This window comes from Lathyrus oleraceus, chromosome 2 (genome assembly GCF_024323335.1).
Source record: "Lathyrus oleraceus cultivar Zhongwan6 chromosome 2, CAAS_Psat_ZW6_1.0, whole genome shotgun sequence".
Classification (NCBI taxonomy): domain Eukaryota; kingdom Viridiplantae; phylum Streptophyta; class Magnoliopsida; order Fabales; family Fabaceae; genus Lathyrus; species Lathyrus oleraceus.
The window spans coordinates 322,913,107-322,927,111 of NC_066580.1; the positions used below are offsets into that span (position 1 = coordinate 322,913,107).

The 14,005-nt window shown below is 36.1% G+C and overlaps 1 protein-coding gene across 2 annotated transcripts; it reads left to right on the forward strand.

Annotated features, from left to right (window-relative positions):
* Positions 1–5,352: 5,352 nt before the first annotated feature.
* LOC127119331 (uncharacterized) lies at positions 5,353–11,646 on the forward strand. 2 transcript variants are annotated; one of them, XM_051049546.1, is made up of 19 exons: positions 5,353–5,863; positions 6,811–6,848; positions 6,956–6,978; positions 7,663–7,769; positions 7,861–7,912; positions 7,992–8,076; positions 8,334–8,424; positions 8,676–8,717; positions 8,836–8,894; positions 8,993–9,055; positions 9,253–9,308; positions 9,399–9,472; positions 9,567–9,659; positions 9,736–9,837; positions 10,016–10,096; positions 10,219–10,307; positions 10,407–10,422; positions 10,933–11,043; positions 11,151–11,646. In XM_051049546.1, exons 1-19 carry the CDS (start codon positions 5,546–5,548, stop codon positions 11,292–11,294), a joined length of 1,644 nt encoding a protein of 547 aa, XP_050905503.1. In that variant the 5' UTR covers positions 5,353–5,545; the 3' UTR covers positions 11,295–11,646. The 2 variants fall into 2 exon arrangements, with proteins under 2 accessions (XP_050905503.1, XP_050905504.1); XM_051049547.1 differs by lacking the exon at positions 6,956–6,978 and having other exon boundaries at positions 5,768–5,863.
* The last annotated feature ends 2,359 nt before the right edge of the window (positions 11,647–14,005 follow it).

Consider the following 14,005-nt stretch of genomic DNA (forward strand, 5'->3'; position numbering starts at 1 on the left):
TTGCATGAAATGTTGTTGGATCTTGAATGTATGTGTGATGAGGAATCGTTTGGTGTTGGTCTTGTTAATTTCTGGACATGTTGTGAAAATTTGGAAAATCCAGATGAAGATCTTCATGATCTTCATCTTCAACCTTGATGTTCCAGTTTTGCTACGAATTGGCTAGGTTTTAGCTACGAAATTAGGATTAGCTACGAAATTCAAAGAGCGCGCCAGGCTTAGGGTTTTGTATTGAAACGCAGTCGTTTTGAATGTGGCGCGCTGGGTAATTCAAAAACGCGCATGGTTCGGATCCGGTTGAGTGTGTTTTTTCAAATTGCAATGCTATTATTTCTTTTCCCTCCCATTTTCCATGCTTGGCTCATTTTTTATTTCAAATTTTTCTATCAACTTCAAAAAATCATTCAAAATTGAAAAATGCACCAAATGACCTCCAATTTTTTGCATCATGATCCTCATTCTGTCTACTTTTTTATGATCATTAAAATGCAAATTGTGCTTGGCTGGAAAATATTTTGTCCTAGGGTGATTGCACATGTATGTATGTTTGACCTTACCTTGTTCCATTCATCATAAAATGCTCAAAAATGATCCAATGCTTTTGAAATTTTGTGTGTGATTTCTAGACATGTTGAGTGATGTTTTGGCTTTGGTTTGAGATTTTTACCATGATTCATCTCTGTTTTATGCTTATGCTAACTTGGTGTGACAATTTGTGTCACACATGTGCTTGTCTTGATTGATCAAAGTGATTGCCATGCCTAATGATGTCCAATGCCTCTGATTTTTTGTATGATGACCATGTTATATGTCTTGTGTACTCATGAGTTTTGCCAATATTATTTGAGTCATTTTTGATTTGATGTGCATTTGTTTCTTCTGATGTCTTAATGTGGTCACCATTTGCATACCTTGCCATGTTTTGTTCATGAAATGAATATGATTAATGATTTTGATGTGGGACTTTTTGAGATGTGTTCCTGATTGAATGAAGATGATTCATGTTAAATTTCATGTTCTGTTTTGAATGTTTGACCCTATTTTGACCCTAGGCTTTGACCTAGTGGTTTGGACTCACTGTTTGGATTGTGGATTTCAGGTTCAAAGGCACATTGCCATGATTGGAGTGGCTCATTCATTTGAGTTTGGTTAATTGGTTGATGATTGGATAACATTGTATTGTTTTGTAGGTTGATGCCAATTAATTTGAGTTTGCCTTGTGGCTTGCACATTGTGAACATTGTCTGTCTGTTTGTTATTGCCTGTTGATTGTTTGTCTGTACAGTTGAACTGATTAGTTTAGATGTTTTTACAGGTACATAAGTTGCTTTGAGTTCTTTTGAACTTTGCTTGGCTAGCTTGTGGTTTGCTTACCACTGAGGTAGAATCTCTTGACTTCATGTAGTCTGGAAGACCTGTCCTGTTATGTGGGCAGGCACCTGTCTGAAGCCCTCCTTAAGAGGCAATGCTTGTGAATGTTTAATTTTTGTGCCAAGCAGGTAAAGACCTCTTTAGGAGGCAATTGGCAGATAAAAGGGATGTGCAATCCATCCCCTGCTATTCAGTTGTGTCATTCATCTTGCTCACACCATTGTGTTGATGCATTGTGGATAATAACCCAAGATCATGTTGTGTCAGTCATCTGTGGAGAAGAGTTCCTACCTTCTGAACTCCCACACTTTCTATTTGAGTCAAGCTCTCCCAGGCCAGGGATAAGAGCTATGAGGCACAATCCTCATCTCCATTTCATCTGCTTCACCCTAACTCTCAATGTTAGGGTTAAGAGCTAACCACACCCTATTCCAGTTGGCTTGTTTTTACAGCCTAGCCTTGTATGAGCCCAATTGCTTGCATATAGTGTGTGTGATTGCCTTATTATGCTTGTTTGCTGTTTATCTGTTGTATCAACTTGCTGCCTGTGCGAGTTAGGATCTGTTTAGATACCTCAACCTAGGACCATTGTGGATTACATGATAACTATTAGGCTCGAGTCAGTCTCCCTTCTAGTTTGTCATTTCCCAGTCTCTGGTTAGGTTAGAGGTTCTTTCCCTGTTCAGGGGAACTACGTTGCCCTGATCCTCATACCAGATGAGGTACGTAGGCAGGAGATCGTGCGAGATCTCTCCGGGCACCCTTTTCCTTTTTGTGTGTGTTTGCTTGACAACTAGCAGGCTCGAGTACCAGACTCCCTGTTAGCTTGTTTGTTCAACTTTTTTGTTGCTTTTGACGACTCAGCGTCTGGTTAACCTCTTGTTTGCTTGGAGTCTGATGTAAGTCCAGCGATTGGCATTCGGTTTCCTTGTTTGTGTTTGTGTTTGGAGTCTGATGTAAGTCCAGCAATTGGCATTCGGTTTCCTGTGTACGTTTGTTTGTTGTGTGTGGAGTCTGATGTAAGTCCAGCGATTGGCATTCGGTTTCCTTGTTTGTGTTTGTTGTTCGGAGTTGGACGTAAGACCAGCGATTGGCATCCCGATTTCAATTGTATGTTTGTTTTGACGTCTCAGCGTCTGTGCGTGTGTTTTGTTTCGGCGTGCGTTAGCCGAACTACGGTAGCTCTGATTCTCATTCCAGATGAGATACGTAGGCATCAGATGTGATATCCTAGCGAGCCCGTTTCCCATTTCCCCGAACTACGTCGACTCTGATGTTTGTGTCTGACAAACTACGTAGGCCCAGGATGCGATATCCTGCCGAGTCCTCTTCCTCCATCCTCTCCCGCCTGTTTATTCCAGTGTGTGTGCATTCTTTTGAGCAGTTATCTAGCAACCTTATTCTTTTCTTTTAAGTGTGGATCCCGTCGAGTACGACGGACGTGAGGGGTGCTAATACCTTCCCCTTGCGTAACCGACTCCCGTACCCTGTAATCTCCGGTCGTAAGACCATTCCTTTCCAGGTTTACTTCGAGCGTTTCCTTTCCCTCGTCTGGGATAAATAACGCACGGTGGCGGCTTTGTTTGTTTGTTTTTCCCGCCGGTTTTTCGCGTAATGCGACATCTTGCTAAACCACGCCAAATATTCCTTGTTGCCTGGAGTGGGCATGAAGCAAAAAACCATGGCTTTGCCTCCATGAATCTGACGTCAAGCACGACAGATCTATCAAAAGTAGGAGGCATATCAGGTTTATACCAAGGGAAAAAGGGTGCAACAGTCTTTGGAAAAGATTTTTTGTCAGCAAGAGGACCGTGGAAAGCCAGCAACTTTTTGTCAACCACGAAAGGAATCACCATCTGGTTTTGCCAGTTCTTGATAATAGCTTCGTCAGATGATGTGGGTTGAGGAATGCGATTCATACCCTCTTTAGCAGTAGGCTTGAAGGAGATGAGATTGTGACAAGTACCATAAGAAACCGTTTCTTTTGCGTGAGAGGAGGAAGCCATTGTGAAATAAAGCAAAGGTTTGGAGTTTGAGATGCTGTGTGAGAAATTGCAATGCAGAAATGCGTTTGAAGTTTGAGCAAAAGAATATGTGAGTATGGAAGCAGAAGAGTGTGTGAAGAAGAAGAATAGAAAATTTATAGGTTAGTGAAGTGAACAGTCGAGCAGTGGGTGACTGACAAATGGCTGGCTAGGAAGTAATAGGAAGAGTTAGTGAGGTTCGGTTGAGATCCCACGACCTAGGGACAACTGCTAATGATGATGGAGTGTCTTAGAAATCGCATGGCCGAAAAAAGTCATAATCACATATGAAGTCATGAGTAACGATAAGATAGCTAGCCGAAATATGAAACGTCAAAAGGCCAGCCTCTCGATCGACGTGTTCATGTCGAAGCCAGCCTTTTCAGGGGGGGATTTGTTAGCTGACTAATTTCGGATAAGAGGGAAGGCCAACTTCGACTAGGGGATCTGTCAAAGCCTCCTCAACAGGATGGTGGACGAGTCTAAAAATTGACACCTGTAAGCCTTGGTCGAATTCGAAGGTTTTGGGCGGTGAAGGAAAACGTGGACACTCAAGGAGATCGTGAGTAGTTATTCGTCAAGATGGGGGAAGTGGACCGACGCGTGACATCATGAGATGGTTTTGTAACCTCCAGACGATTAATTTTAGCTAGTATTTAAGCCAATGTTAGGTGAGATTCTAGAGGTGGCAATTTGAACATTTGTAGTAGGGGTAAAGCTTGAAGTATCAAAGCGCTTACGAGAAAAAAGTCACTCTCCTCACAAAAATGTATTTTGCCTCCATTTTATATTTACAAGTCATTTAATCTTACAAAGTTTACCTTTTGTCTTTCTTGTTTTATCGTTTATACTTTTGTTTCAGTACTTTATTGTTTCTACTTTCCATTCCCATTTTACCTTTATTACCTCCCTAACTCATCAAGAGTTACGTTTACCCCATTTTTAAACCTTTCAAGAACATTGTTTATCAAAGAATCATACACCCCAAACACTAAGTCCATGACTTTATAGCCGGTCTTGCAAGTAACCCTCTTATAGGAATGCTAACTCTTAATTAATGAATATTTTTTCTCCGCCTATTTATAAAAAAATGAGTTTTAAATTTATTGAAGAATTATTATATTTGATCCATTATATTATATAGTTCAAATATATTAATTATTTTTCTTATATAGACCGAATGTAAAACTAATTAGTTTGAATATGTTAGAATCGACACATTAAGTGACATAGTGCTATGTCTACTTTTGTTAAATGATTTAGAGAAATAATTTTACACTGTCAATCAATGAGACTCGTGTATCCCGCCACATCACACTTTTATTTTTAAAATACTGTTATGATTTGACAAATAAAATGTTTTGATTGGATGTCAGTGTAATATTTCTTTACACTGACAGTGCACTACCTTTAAACTCTATATGAGAAAAAGGAATATGCACTGACAGTGTAAAATATTTTTACACTGTCAACCAATGAGACCCATGTATCCCGCCACATCACACTTTTATTTTTAAAATGCTGTTATGATTTGGTAATATAAAATATTTGATTGAATGTCATTGTAATATTTCTTTACACCGACAGTGCATTACCTTTAAATTCTATATGACAAAAAGGAATATGCACTAACAATGTAAAATATTTTTACGCTGTCAACCAATGAGACCCGTATATCCCACAACATCACACTTTTATTTTTAAAGTACTGTTATGATTTGACAATATAAAATATTTTGATTGGATGTGAGTGTAATATTTCTTTACACCGACATTGCACTACCTTTAATCTCTTCTTATATTTGCTTAATTTGCTTAAATACTAAATACATGCAATTTAAACACAAAAATCCAAAATAGTAGTTTATGCATAAATTAAATATTTAGTTACCATCTCAAATGTGTACTGAAAGCAACACCTACCTGATTAGTTTTAAATGTCTTTCTTCCATCACCAATTCGCTGTAGACCAAACAAGACACTTTTACACCTTTGATTCCTTACCTGAGCCTGAAGTAAACTTTCCCCGTTTTCCATCCTTACCGTAATCCAAACAAAGCCACACATTCTCAACTAGATATCAATCGCGTGTGCTCACACGCGCCTAATACTCGTGTGTGAAAGAATTTCGTTTTGGCGGTTTCACGTTCATGCCGTCACTTCAAAAAGTTTGCCATGCCCGAAACTGTTTAAAAACCAACTCTCCTCCCCCTTCACGTTTTCATTTCTCTCTTTCAACTTCTTTTTCAGTTTCTCTCCCTTTCTCCTTCTCTTCTACAAACCCTAACGCACACTTCAGATTTCGCTTCGTTTTTCTGCATTTTTTCTCCATCACGCTTCTACTTCACTCCATGACAACCGATTCTACCGTCGCCTTTCCTGTTTCCTCGAACGACTCCGTCTCTTCCGAACGGAAGTTTCTCAAGCACATCCGTGATAACGTTCACGGCAACATCTTTCTCGAGCCTGTAACCGTTTTTTCCGATTATCGATTCTTCGTTTAAACTTTCCTTCGAATGTTACTTTTCTAGTTTTATTCTTCCTTCTCTGTTCTCGATTACAATGTCGAGTATATGTATAGATTTCAGAATTAAAATAGAAAATCGTTGCATGATTTTTATACTGTTGATCGATAGTAGATTGAAGAAGATTCTGCGAGAGTTTGTCTATGCTTATTCGTGTTTTTTGCGTTTTGCTTTTTGTTACCGTTACAATCAGTGATAGAAAAATGTGGAACTGCTTTAGAATTATAGAAGGTTTTGACGGACTTAATAAGTTATTATACAGTTGAAAACCGATTTAAGCGGCAATTATTGAGGATTTACCTGTATATGTCAATTCATGCAAAATATTGTACTAGCATTAACGAGTGAGATTAGAAGACAAATTAGTATAGATAAACTTTCTATAATGATAGATGTTATTAAAACCGAATTGGATATCGTAAGTCCAAGACTCCGAGTATCATAAACAGCTTGAACCAAAAGGAAAGCTCTAAATAGGTTTTAAATAAGTGTCGGTTGATACAGGTGTCGCGACACTGTTTATGGTCGTCGTGGTGTGAGTTACGGTATCGGCACCTTCAGATAAACGGCCTGTTTAAAACTAAAACTTAGTTAATGCAGGTTCACCTTTCAACAGGTTGAATCAGATCAGGAATTAAAATGTTGATTCTGATATCTCATTGAATCAGTTAGAGTCCTTAGGGGATGCCTTATAATATATAACACGATTAGACTGGTCTTATTTAGCATAATGTAATTGTTAAAAACTTGTAATATATTTTCTTTGGCTTGTGTGGTGTTTTATAACCATCTTATAAGTTAGTACTCTTTTTTGATCCAAAGTGCATTAAGAGCTTTATTTTTCTGTGTTTTGGTTGTGATGGAACTTGGAAATCTCTTGTTTGTTGCAGATCTTCTTGAAGTTTGTTGACACAGAACAATTTCAAAGGCAAGTATGCCTTACAAAAAATAGATTCAATGCGAAAAATAGAGGCGAATAATTACACTTCATGTACTGACATTTTTTTCCCCTTTACATGACTGTTTATTATGCAGACTGCGTGATTTGAAGCAACTTGGTGAGTGAACAATTAGTACTCTATGAATACAAATCAAACTAAATAGGGGATGTAGGATTGGAAAAATAACTGGATGTGTTGTCAATGCATATTTATTAGAATAAGTTTATCATGGAAAATCGCATGTAATCCAAAGGTCATAAATTCGAGTTTTCTTGACTCTTGTGGCTAGGTCACAGTAATCAGCCACATGCAAATGCAGGCTTCCTGTAATAGATTTGTAATGAGTCTAGGGTCTCTTAATTTGTAACTCTAAGTTGGTTTATGTCTATCATCTAATCAGCATGTTTTAATACAAGTGCTTCATATTCAACTTCTTAGCTTCCCTTAGCCTCTTTCTACTATTACAAATCTGCTAGCATCAACTTTTCCCCCTTCCATTGCCTTTTGCAGTTAGATTGACTTAGCTGTATGCTTGTGAAAATCATAAAGTAATAAACCATTGGGATAGATATATGATATTACTATTCCCTAGTTTAATAATTGGCAATCAAGCAGGTTTCTCTTCTTTTTTCCAATATTAAATTATTATTGTGTTTGTTAGAATATGGTTAATGTGTAATTTTGTCAGTTTTATACCCAAAAGCAAGGTGGTTTAAAAGTAGAGACATCAGTTATATTTTTTGAAACAACATAATCAAACTCATTTTAGATGAACTTAACCTTCTCACTTATGTGATCCAGGCCTATGTCATATGGTTTACCCTGGGGCTGTACATTCTCGTTTTGAACATTCATTGGGTGTTTATTGGCTTGCTGGCAAAGCTGTTGATATCATTAAAAAATACCAGGTATACACTTTTCAATCGTCTTATCTAAATACTCCTTATCAGTTGTGTGTTATAGTGTTAAGCAGTCATGCGGTCTTGCCGTCTTTTTCAGGGCCCCGAGCTGGGTATTGAAAAATTTGATGTATTGGCAGTAAAACTTGCTGGTAACTTCCACTTCTACCAAATTTAGTTTGTTTTAACTGTTCTAATTCCACTACTTTATCATTTGTCATCTGTGTCTAGGTTTACTGCATGATGTTGGTCATGGGCCCTTCAGCCACACTTTTGAGCGTGGGTTCCTTCCCCTGGTTCTCAATGGCTCTACTTGGTAATTTTGGTGTTCTGGATAAAAAAGTACATGTTGATTTTGTGCTTTTAATCATACTTGTTTCATTTTTAATTCTGGTATTGGTATTGCTTACTCTTCTTTCAAATTCCGTTGACAAAAATATGATATGAACATCATGACTCTTCACAACAAAGATTACTCTGTTATGATTTTTGGAATTGACTAGTTTTGTTAAAACTGCAATCGTTCCATCGTGGAGAATCCGTCGTTTTGATGCTTCTTATTTATTCTTTCAGGTCTCATGAGGAAATGTCTGAGAAAATGATAGACTACATTGTTGATCAGCACAATATTGATTTGGATCCTCAACTCCTCAAAAAAGCAAAGGTTAGAGTTAAATGATCAGTTGAATTTTCTTAGATTTTTCTGTGTTTTTTAAAACAGAAATTCTGCAATATATCGCAATGACATATCTCTTGATGATTATCTTTCAGTTTGGCCACAGCTTTCATTTCAGTTCTATATTCCATTCCTAAAATTTTAAATTTTGATATTTCTTAAGAATAAGAACTAATGACTGAGTTCCTCATTTCAGTTCGTATACAAGGAGCTTTGATAAATTTCATTTCTTTTTGCAGGAAATGATCACTTCTAGCTCTGACCATCCTCCTCCACAAAGAGTTTGTCATCTTAGTGTCCAAAATTTTATTTTCTTCTGATAATTTTATTCATACCATACCACTTTCTTTAACAATATTATTATACTGATTTCCTTCAAAATTTTCTCCTACATAAAAGGAAAATCAGTTCTTATATGATATTGTTGCAAATGGTCGCAATGGAATTGATGTTGACAAGTAAGTTGATACTTTTCACCCTCTTTCCTCCCGATGCACATTTCTCGTTTTTATCCAATCTCTTAAACATAGAACCTTAATGGACTAAGAATTTGCAGGTTTGATTACATTGCTCGTGATTCACGTGCGTGTGGCCTAGGGTGCAACTTTCAGTCTGAAAGGTGTTTATTTTTATTATCTAGGCGGCTTTATTTTGTTGGGTTGGATGTTCTGACAGTAGGGGACAGCACAATTGTACACCAGTGCAGCAATATGGGCTTCTTATTGAATTAAATCCCATACTTCGTTCCATGCCTATTTTCTCGAAATGAGGTTGGTAATTAATTATAACTTGTTTCGAATTTTATTGTCTTTTCAGATTGATGGAAACCATGCAAGTTATGGATGACGAAATTTGCTATCGTGCTACAGATCGTTAGTGCTTACTGAAAACTTTGCTCCCCTTGTTGTTAGTGCAGAAAACTGTAAATTATATACATTATTCTTGTTTGAAATGTTGGTCAGATCTGACAATTCACAAGTTATTTGCAACCCGTGCTGATTTGCATCGGACAGTCTATACACATGCAAAAGTAAAGGTGAATTGTTTCACCAAACTTTGTTATGTCAAAACAAATTCTATTTGAGTTCAGAGAGAAAGCACAATATATTTTTTGCTGTTTCCTTTGTCAGGCTATAGAGCTGATGGTTATCGATGCATTGGTGAAAGCAAATCCATATCTTCCTATTGCATCCTCTATTCATCAACCATCTTACTTTTGGAAGGTCTTGAATATATTGCAAGCTATTGATGTTAAGAATTTTTAGTTATCAATTTGGATCTGACACTCTTACATTTCAGTTAGATGACTCTATTCTTAAAACCATTGAGTCTTCTTCCCAGCAAGAGTTGAAGGAGTCCAGAGACTTGATTCTGCGCATTCGCAGAAGAGATCTTTACCAGGTACAGCCGTACAGTACAGTACCTGATAATTTTTTTTGGATAGGTGCTTACCTATTCTTATTTTTTTGACAATCTTTCTGATAGGTGGAGAGAATTTAATATTTTCTGTAGATAGTAATTATAATACATAAATAGCATATGCTGTCAAATTGATGCAACCATTTACTCCATTTTGTAGTTCTGCAATGAATTCTCTGTTCCAAAAGAAAGACTGGATAACTTCAAAAGCATCACACCCCAAGACATTGTTTGTTCCCAGGTTGAAAATTTTATAGTAATAATTGTCCATTTTCATTCTGTCTATGTACATGTTTGCCTACCTTCTTTTCTGGGAACAGATTGAGATACTCATTCTATCTCAATGTCATTTTTTCTAAACAGACAAATGGCTCCAATTTGAAAGAAGATGATGTTGTTGTGAGCAATGTTAAAATTGATTTAACACGTGGAACGAAAAACCCTCTTGAAAGGTACATGCTGAAGAACTTAACTGTTCCTAATCATTTGTGAACTGCCAACAGTAGGCTGACACTATCTTTCTTCTTTTTTGCATGCATTTCTGGATCCAGAATTAAATTTTTCAAGGTACTGACTTCACTTATATTTTCAGTTCTTTCCTCCTTTTTTTCAATAACTTTGGTCAATAAATGCCAATTATAATTTGTAACTAATTGTGATTATCTTCATGAAGTTATATTGCAAGTTAGTGTATTATGAACATGACGATAAAGTACCATATTATGCACAAAGCAAACGAAAGTGGTAAAATTTTGAAAGAAATAAGTACTTTATTTTGGCCAAGGTGGTTAGCATATTACTGCAAATTGGAATTGCTGACCACCTGTCATTGTGGAATCCAAATTTGATAATGCCTTTGAAATTTTCTGTGTATGTTTGACTCCAATTTTGGACAAGGTCGCGACCTTGAAATAACTATCATCAAGTCACCATAATCCATATTAGTCAAATATATCTTGTATGGTTACTACTATTTATAATTGTTCGAATGTTGCTTCCCAAAATTATTTAGTTTTCTTATTGCATACTAAAGTTTTACATGGCTGAAGGCTCAACTGCATTATATTATTGTGTCAGGACTACGAGAGTAAAGAAAAATTTCCCATCCAAGACGAGCGAGTCAGTCATTTGTTGCCTGCATTTTACGAAGACATCATAGTGCGAGTGTACAGTAAGAAGCCTGAACTGGTAAGCAGCGAAGAAACAAGAGGCAAAGAATCTATTTTCACAATTCGGAAATGTTTGAATATATGCACTTTATGTACTGATGTACTGATTTTTTGACATTAACAAAGGTGGAAGCTGTTTCTAAGGCTTTCGAAAATTATCAGCTCAAGACATTTGGAAGGAATGCACAAGTGCACGAAACTCCCGAGAAGAAGAAGCGTCTTAAGTATAAGACCTACCCTACTGGATTTGAACATGTAGATATCTACTAGTCTACTAGTGGTCCCAGATACTAGTAATATTTACCATATGTGATAATGCAGTGGGTGGTACAAAGTCTACTAGTTTCTTAATTCTTGCTATTTAGTCAACCCAGGGTATATTTAGGGAAGAATGTAGTATATGAATATATAAAATGAATGATGGTATCGCTACTGCTTACAGGTCATCAAAATTGTGTTTTGATTAGGTTGTTGATAAGTTTTTGAGTAACATGATTCATATTCCTTTAAAATGGATGATGGTATTATTACCTACTAATGTACAACTAGACAATCGGGTGTAGATTGGTTTTTGTTTGTTGTATATTGGAAGTTTAGTTATAGAATTAAAAATTGTGTACAATACATGATCTAAGTGGTCTAACTTGTAGATATCAATTTCTATCTTGTGGTTGCAGTAAGAGAGAAATCACAATAAATGGCACATTTATTTTGTAAAACACGTAGAAACCTTATGTTTGTCTAGGGTGGAGCGACTTCCAAGTTGTCTTTTACGTTGGTGTGTTGTATAAATGACGAATATAAAGATAAAAGAGTCGATAATAAATTTACGATAGCAAAATGAATGGTTGAGTAAAGTTTGAGAAAATAAGAATAACATAACTTTGCAAGATGAGTATTCAGTAGAATAAACGATAAGAAAAAATTGTAAAAAAATTTGCAAGTTGAGAAATTCTTTATATATATATATATTAAGGATTTAATTGAAATACACTGACGGTAGTTAATCTTAGACGTTAGATAATAAAATAAGTTTGATTTTTATTTTAAAAATTTATAAAATAATACAAATAGATGATGGTGATGAATCGATTGTGTAAATCTTTTTATATTATCAGTGTATAGTAATTAATCTCATATATTAAAGATAATGCACTATAATTCAATTAAAATATATATATATTAGATAAGTTTTCATTGAAGGAAGAGATTTGAATATATTTTTGAATGGATAATTATTAATGTATAAAATTTACAGAGAATCTAGGTAAAAAAATCTGTATTGCACGGATTGATTATAATATATTTATGTATTTTTTATAAAAGTTATTTTAATTTATTTAATTTTACATAGTTTATTTAGATTAATATAAATAATTAAATAATGATAGATTTATTTTGAAGAAAATATAATATTTTGTAATAATCTATATCAATAATTCTATAATCTATAATTGGAATGTAATTGATCGAAGATTGAAATTAGTGGATCGAAAGAAATATAGAATGCCCAAAAAATAGAGAGTAGGGTTTAATGATGATGCTCTGACAATGTAAAAAAGTTTTACACTGTCATCCAATAAGAATATATCATTTTGTCATGTCATATAAGTATTCTAAATTTCTCAGTCTGACTTAGCGGGATGCATGGTCGTCATTGGTTGACAGTGTAAAATAAATTTACGGTGCATCATCCTTTTTTTCTTTGTATGAGTTTAATGGTGATGCTCTGACAGTGTAAAAAAGTTTTACACTATCATCTAATAAGAATATATCATTTTGTCATGTCATACAAGTATTTTAAAATTTTCAATGTGACTTGGCGGGATTGATCCTCTGCCGCACACGAGTCAAAAATGAGTAACTAAGAACGGTAGTCTAGGGAAGCGACACTCGAGTATCATTGGTGCTAGCGGAAATATACCCGAACGTATCGCACGCTCGAACATACAACAGAGTCGCCATCAAACTTTATTTATCCCCAGAGGGAAGGGAAAACATCGATAAAACCCCGGGGAAAGAGATATATTGGGTAAGGAAGTCGGTTATGCAAGGGGAAGGTATTAACACCCCAAACATCCATGGTACTCCATGGGAACCGTTTTGATTATTCTCGCTCGAACAAGTGTTATCTAAAGATTACTCGCAAAAGAATAAGGGGAAAGGAAGGGAAATAGATAGCGTGCTCAGTAAGGATTGGGGCCCTCATGCCTACATATCCTCATAGTGCAATGAGGAATTCAGAGCTTCGTAGTTCAAGGAACTAGAGGCAGGAGGTGGAAAGAGCGTGATAGAAAGTATGATCTGAACCAAAGGATTGTGCGATTTGAACTCCAAGAAGGGGTGAAAATGTGAACCCAAGAGTAAAACTGGTGTGAACCAACAGGTGAGGGCGTATAGGACTTGTATCACTGTATTGGAATAACCGAAAAGAAAGGGTTGCCTAAGTATTGCTGCAAAGTAAGTAAGGAGATGTTCGTCTAAGCTATAGGGTCTGACAAGACGAACAAATCGGCTCTTGGTTCACTAAAAGGTGTATAAGATGGAGCACAAAGGTATAGTGTATTTGGCTCAGAGGATAGGGTATATCACAAGGAGTGAATGAAGGTAGAATATGAAGGTATCATGGAAATGAATGGAGTGAAGTGATCGAAGTTACAGAATAGAGTATCTGGTGATAAGTGACTGAAGAAGTATTGTTTGAAATCTAAAGGTGAAAGTGTATTGGAATCCATAAGAGAAATGTGATTTCTACCATAAAGGGAAACAACGTTAACCGATATGTGGACTAGCAAGCCGCCACTGTAGGATTTTATCTAAAAAGGAAGAAATTAAATGTTTGGGGTTGTTTGCCCAAACAACTCTAGGTAGAAAGGCGGACTACATTAGGTGTCTTAAAAGGATGTATACGGAATTCCAAAGAAAGTGTATTTCGATGTCAAAGAGACAAATATGTCATTGGGTGAACGATTTATGATTGA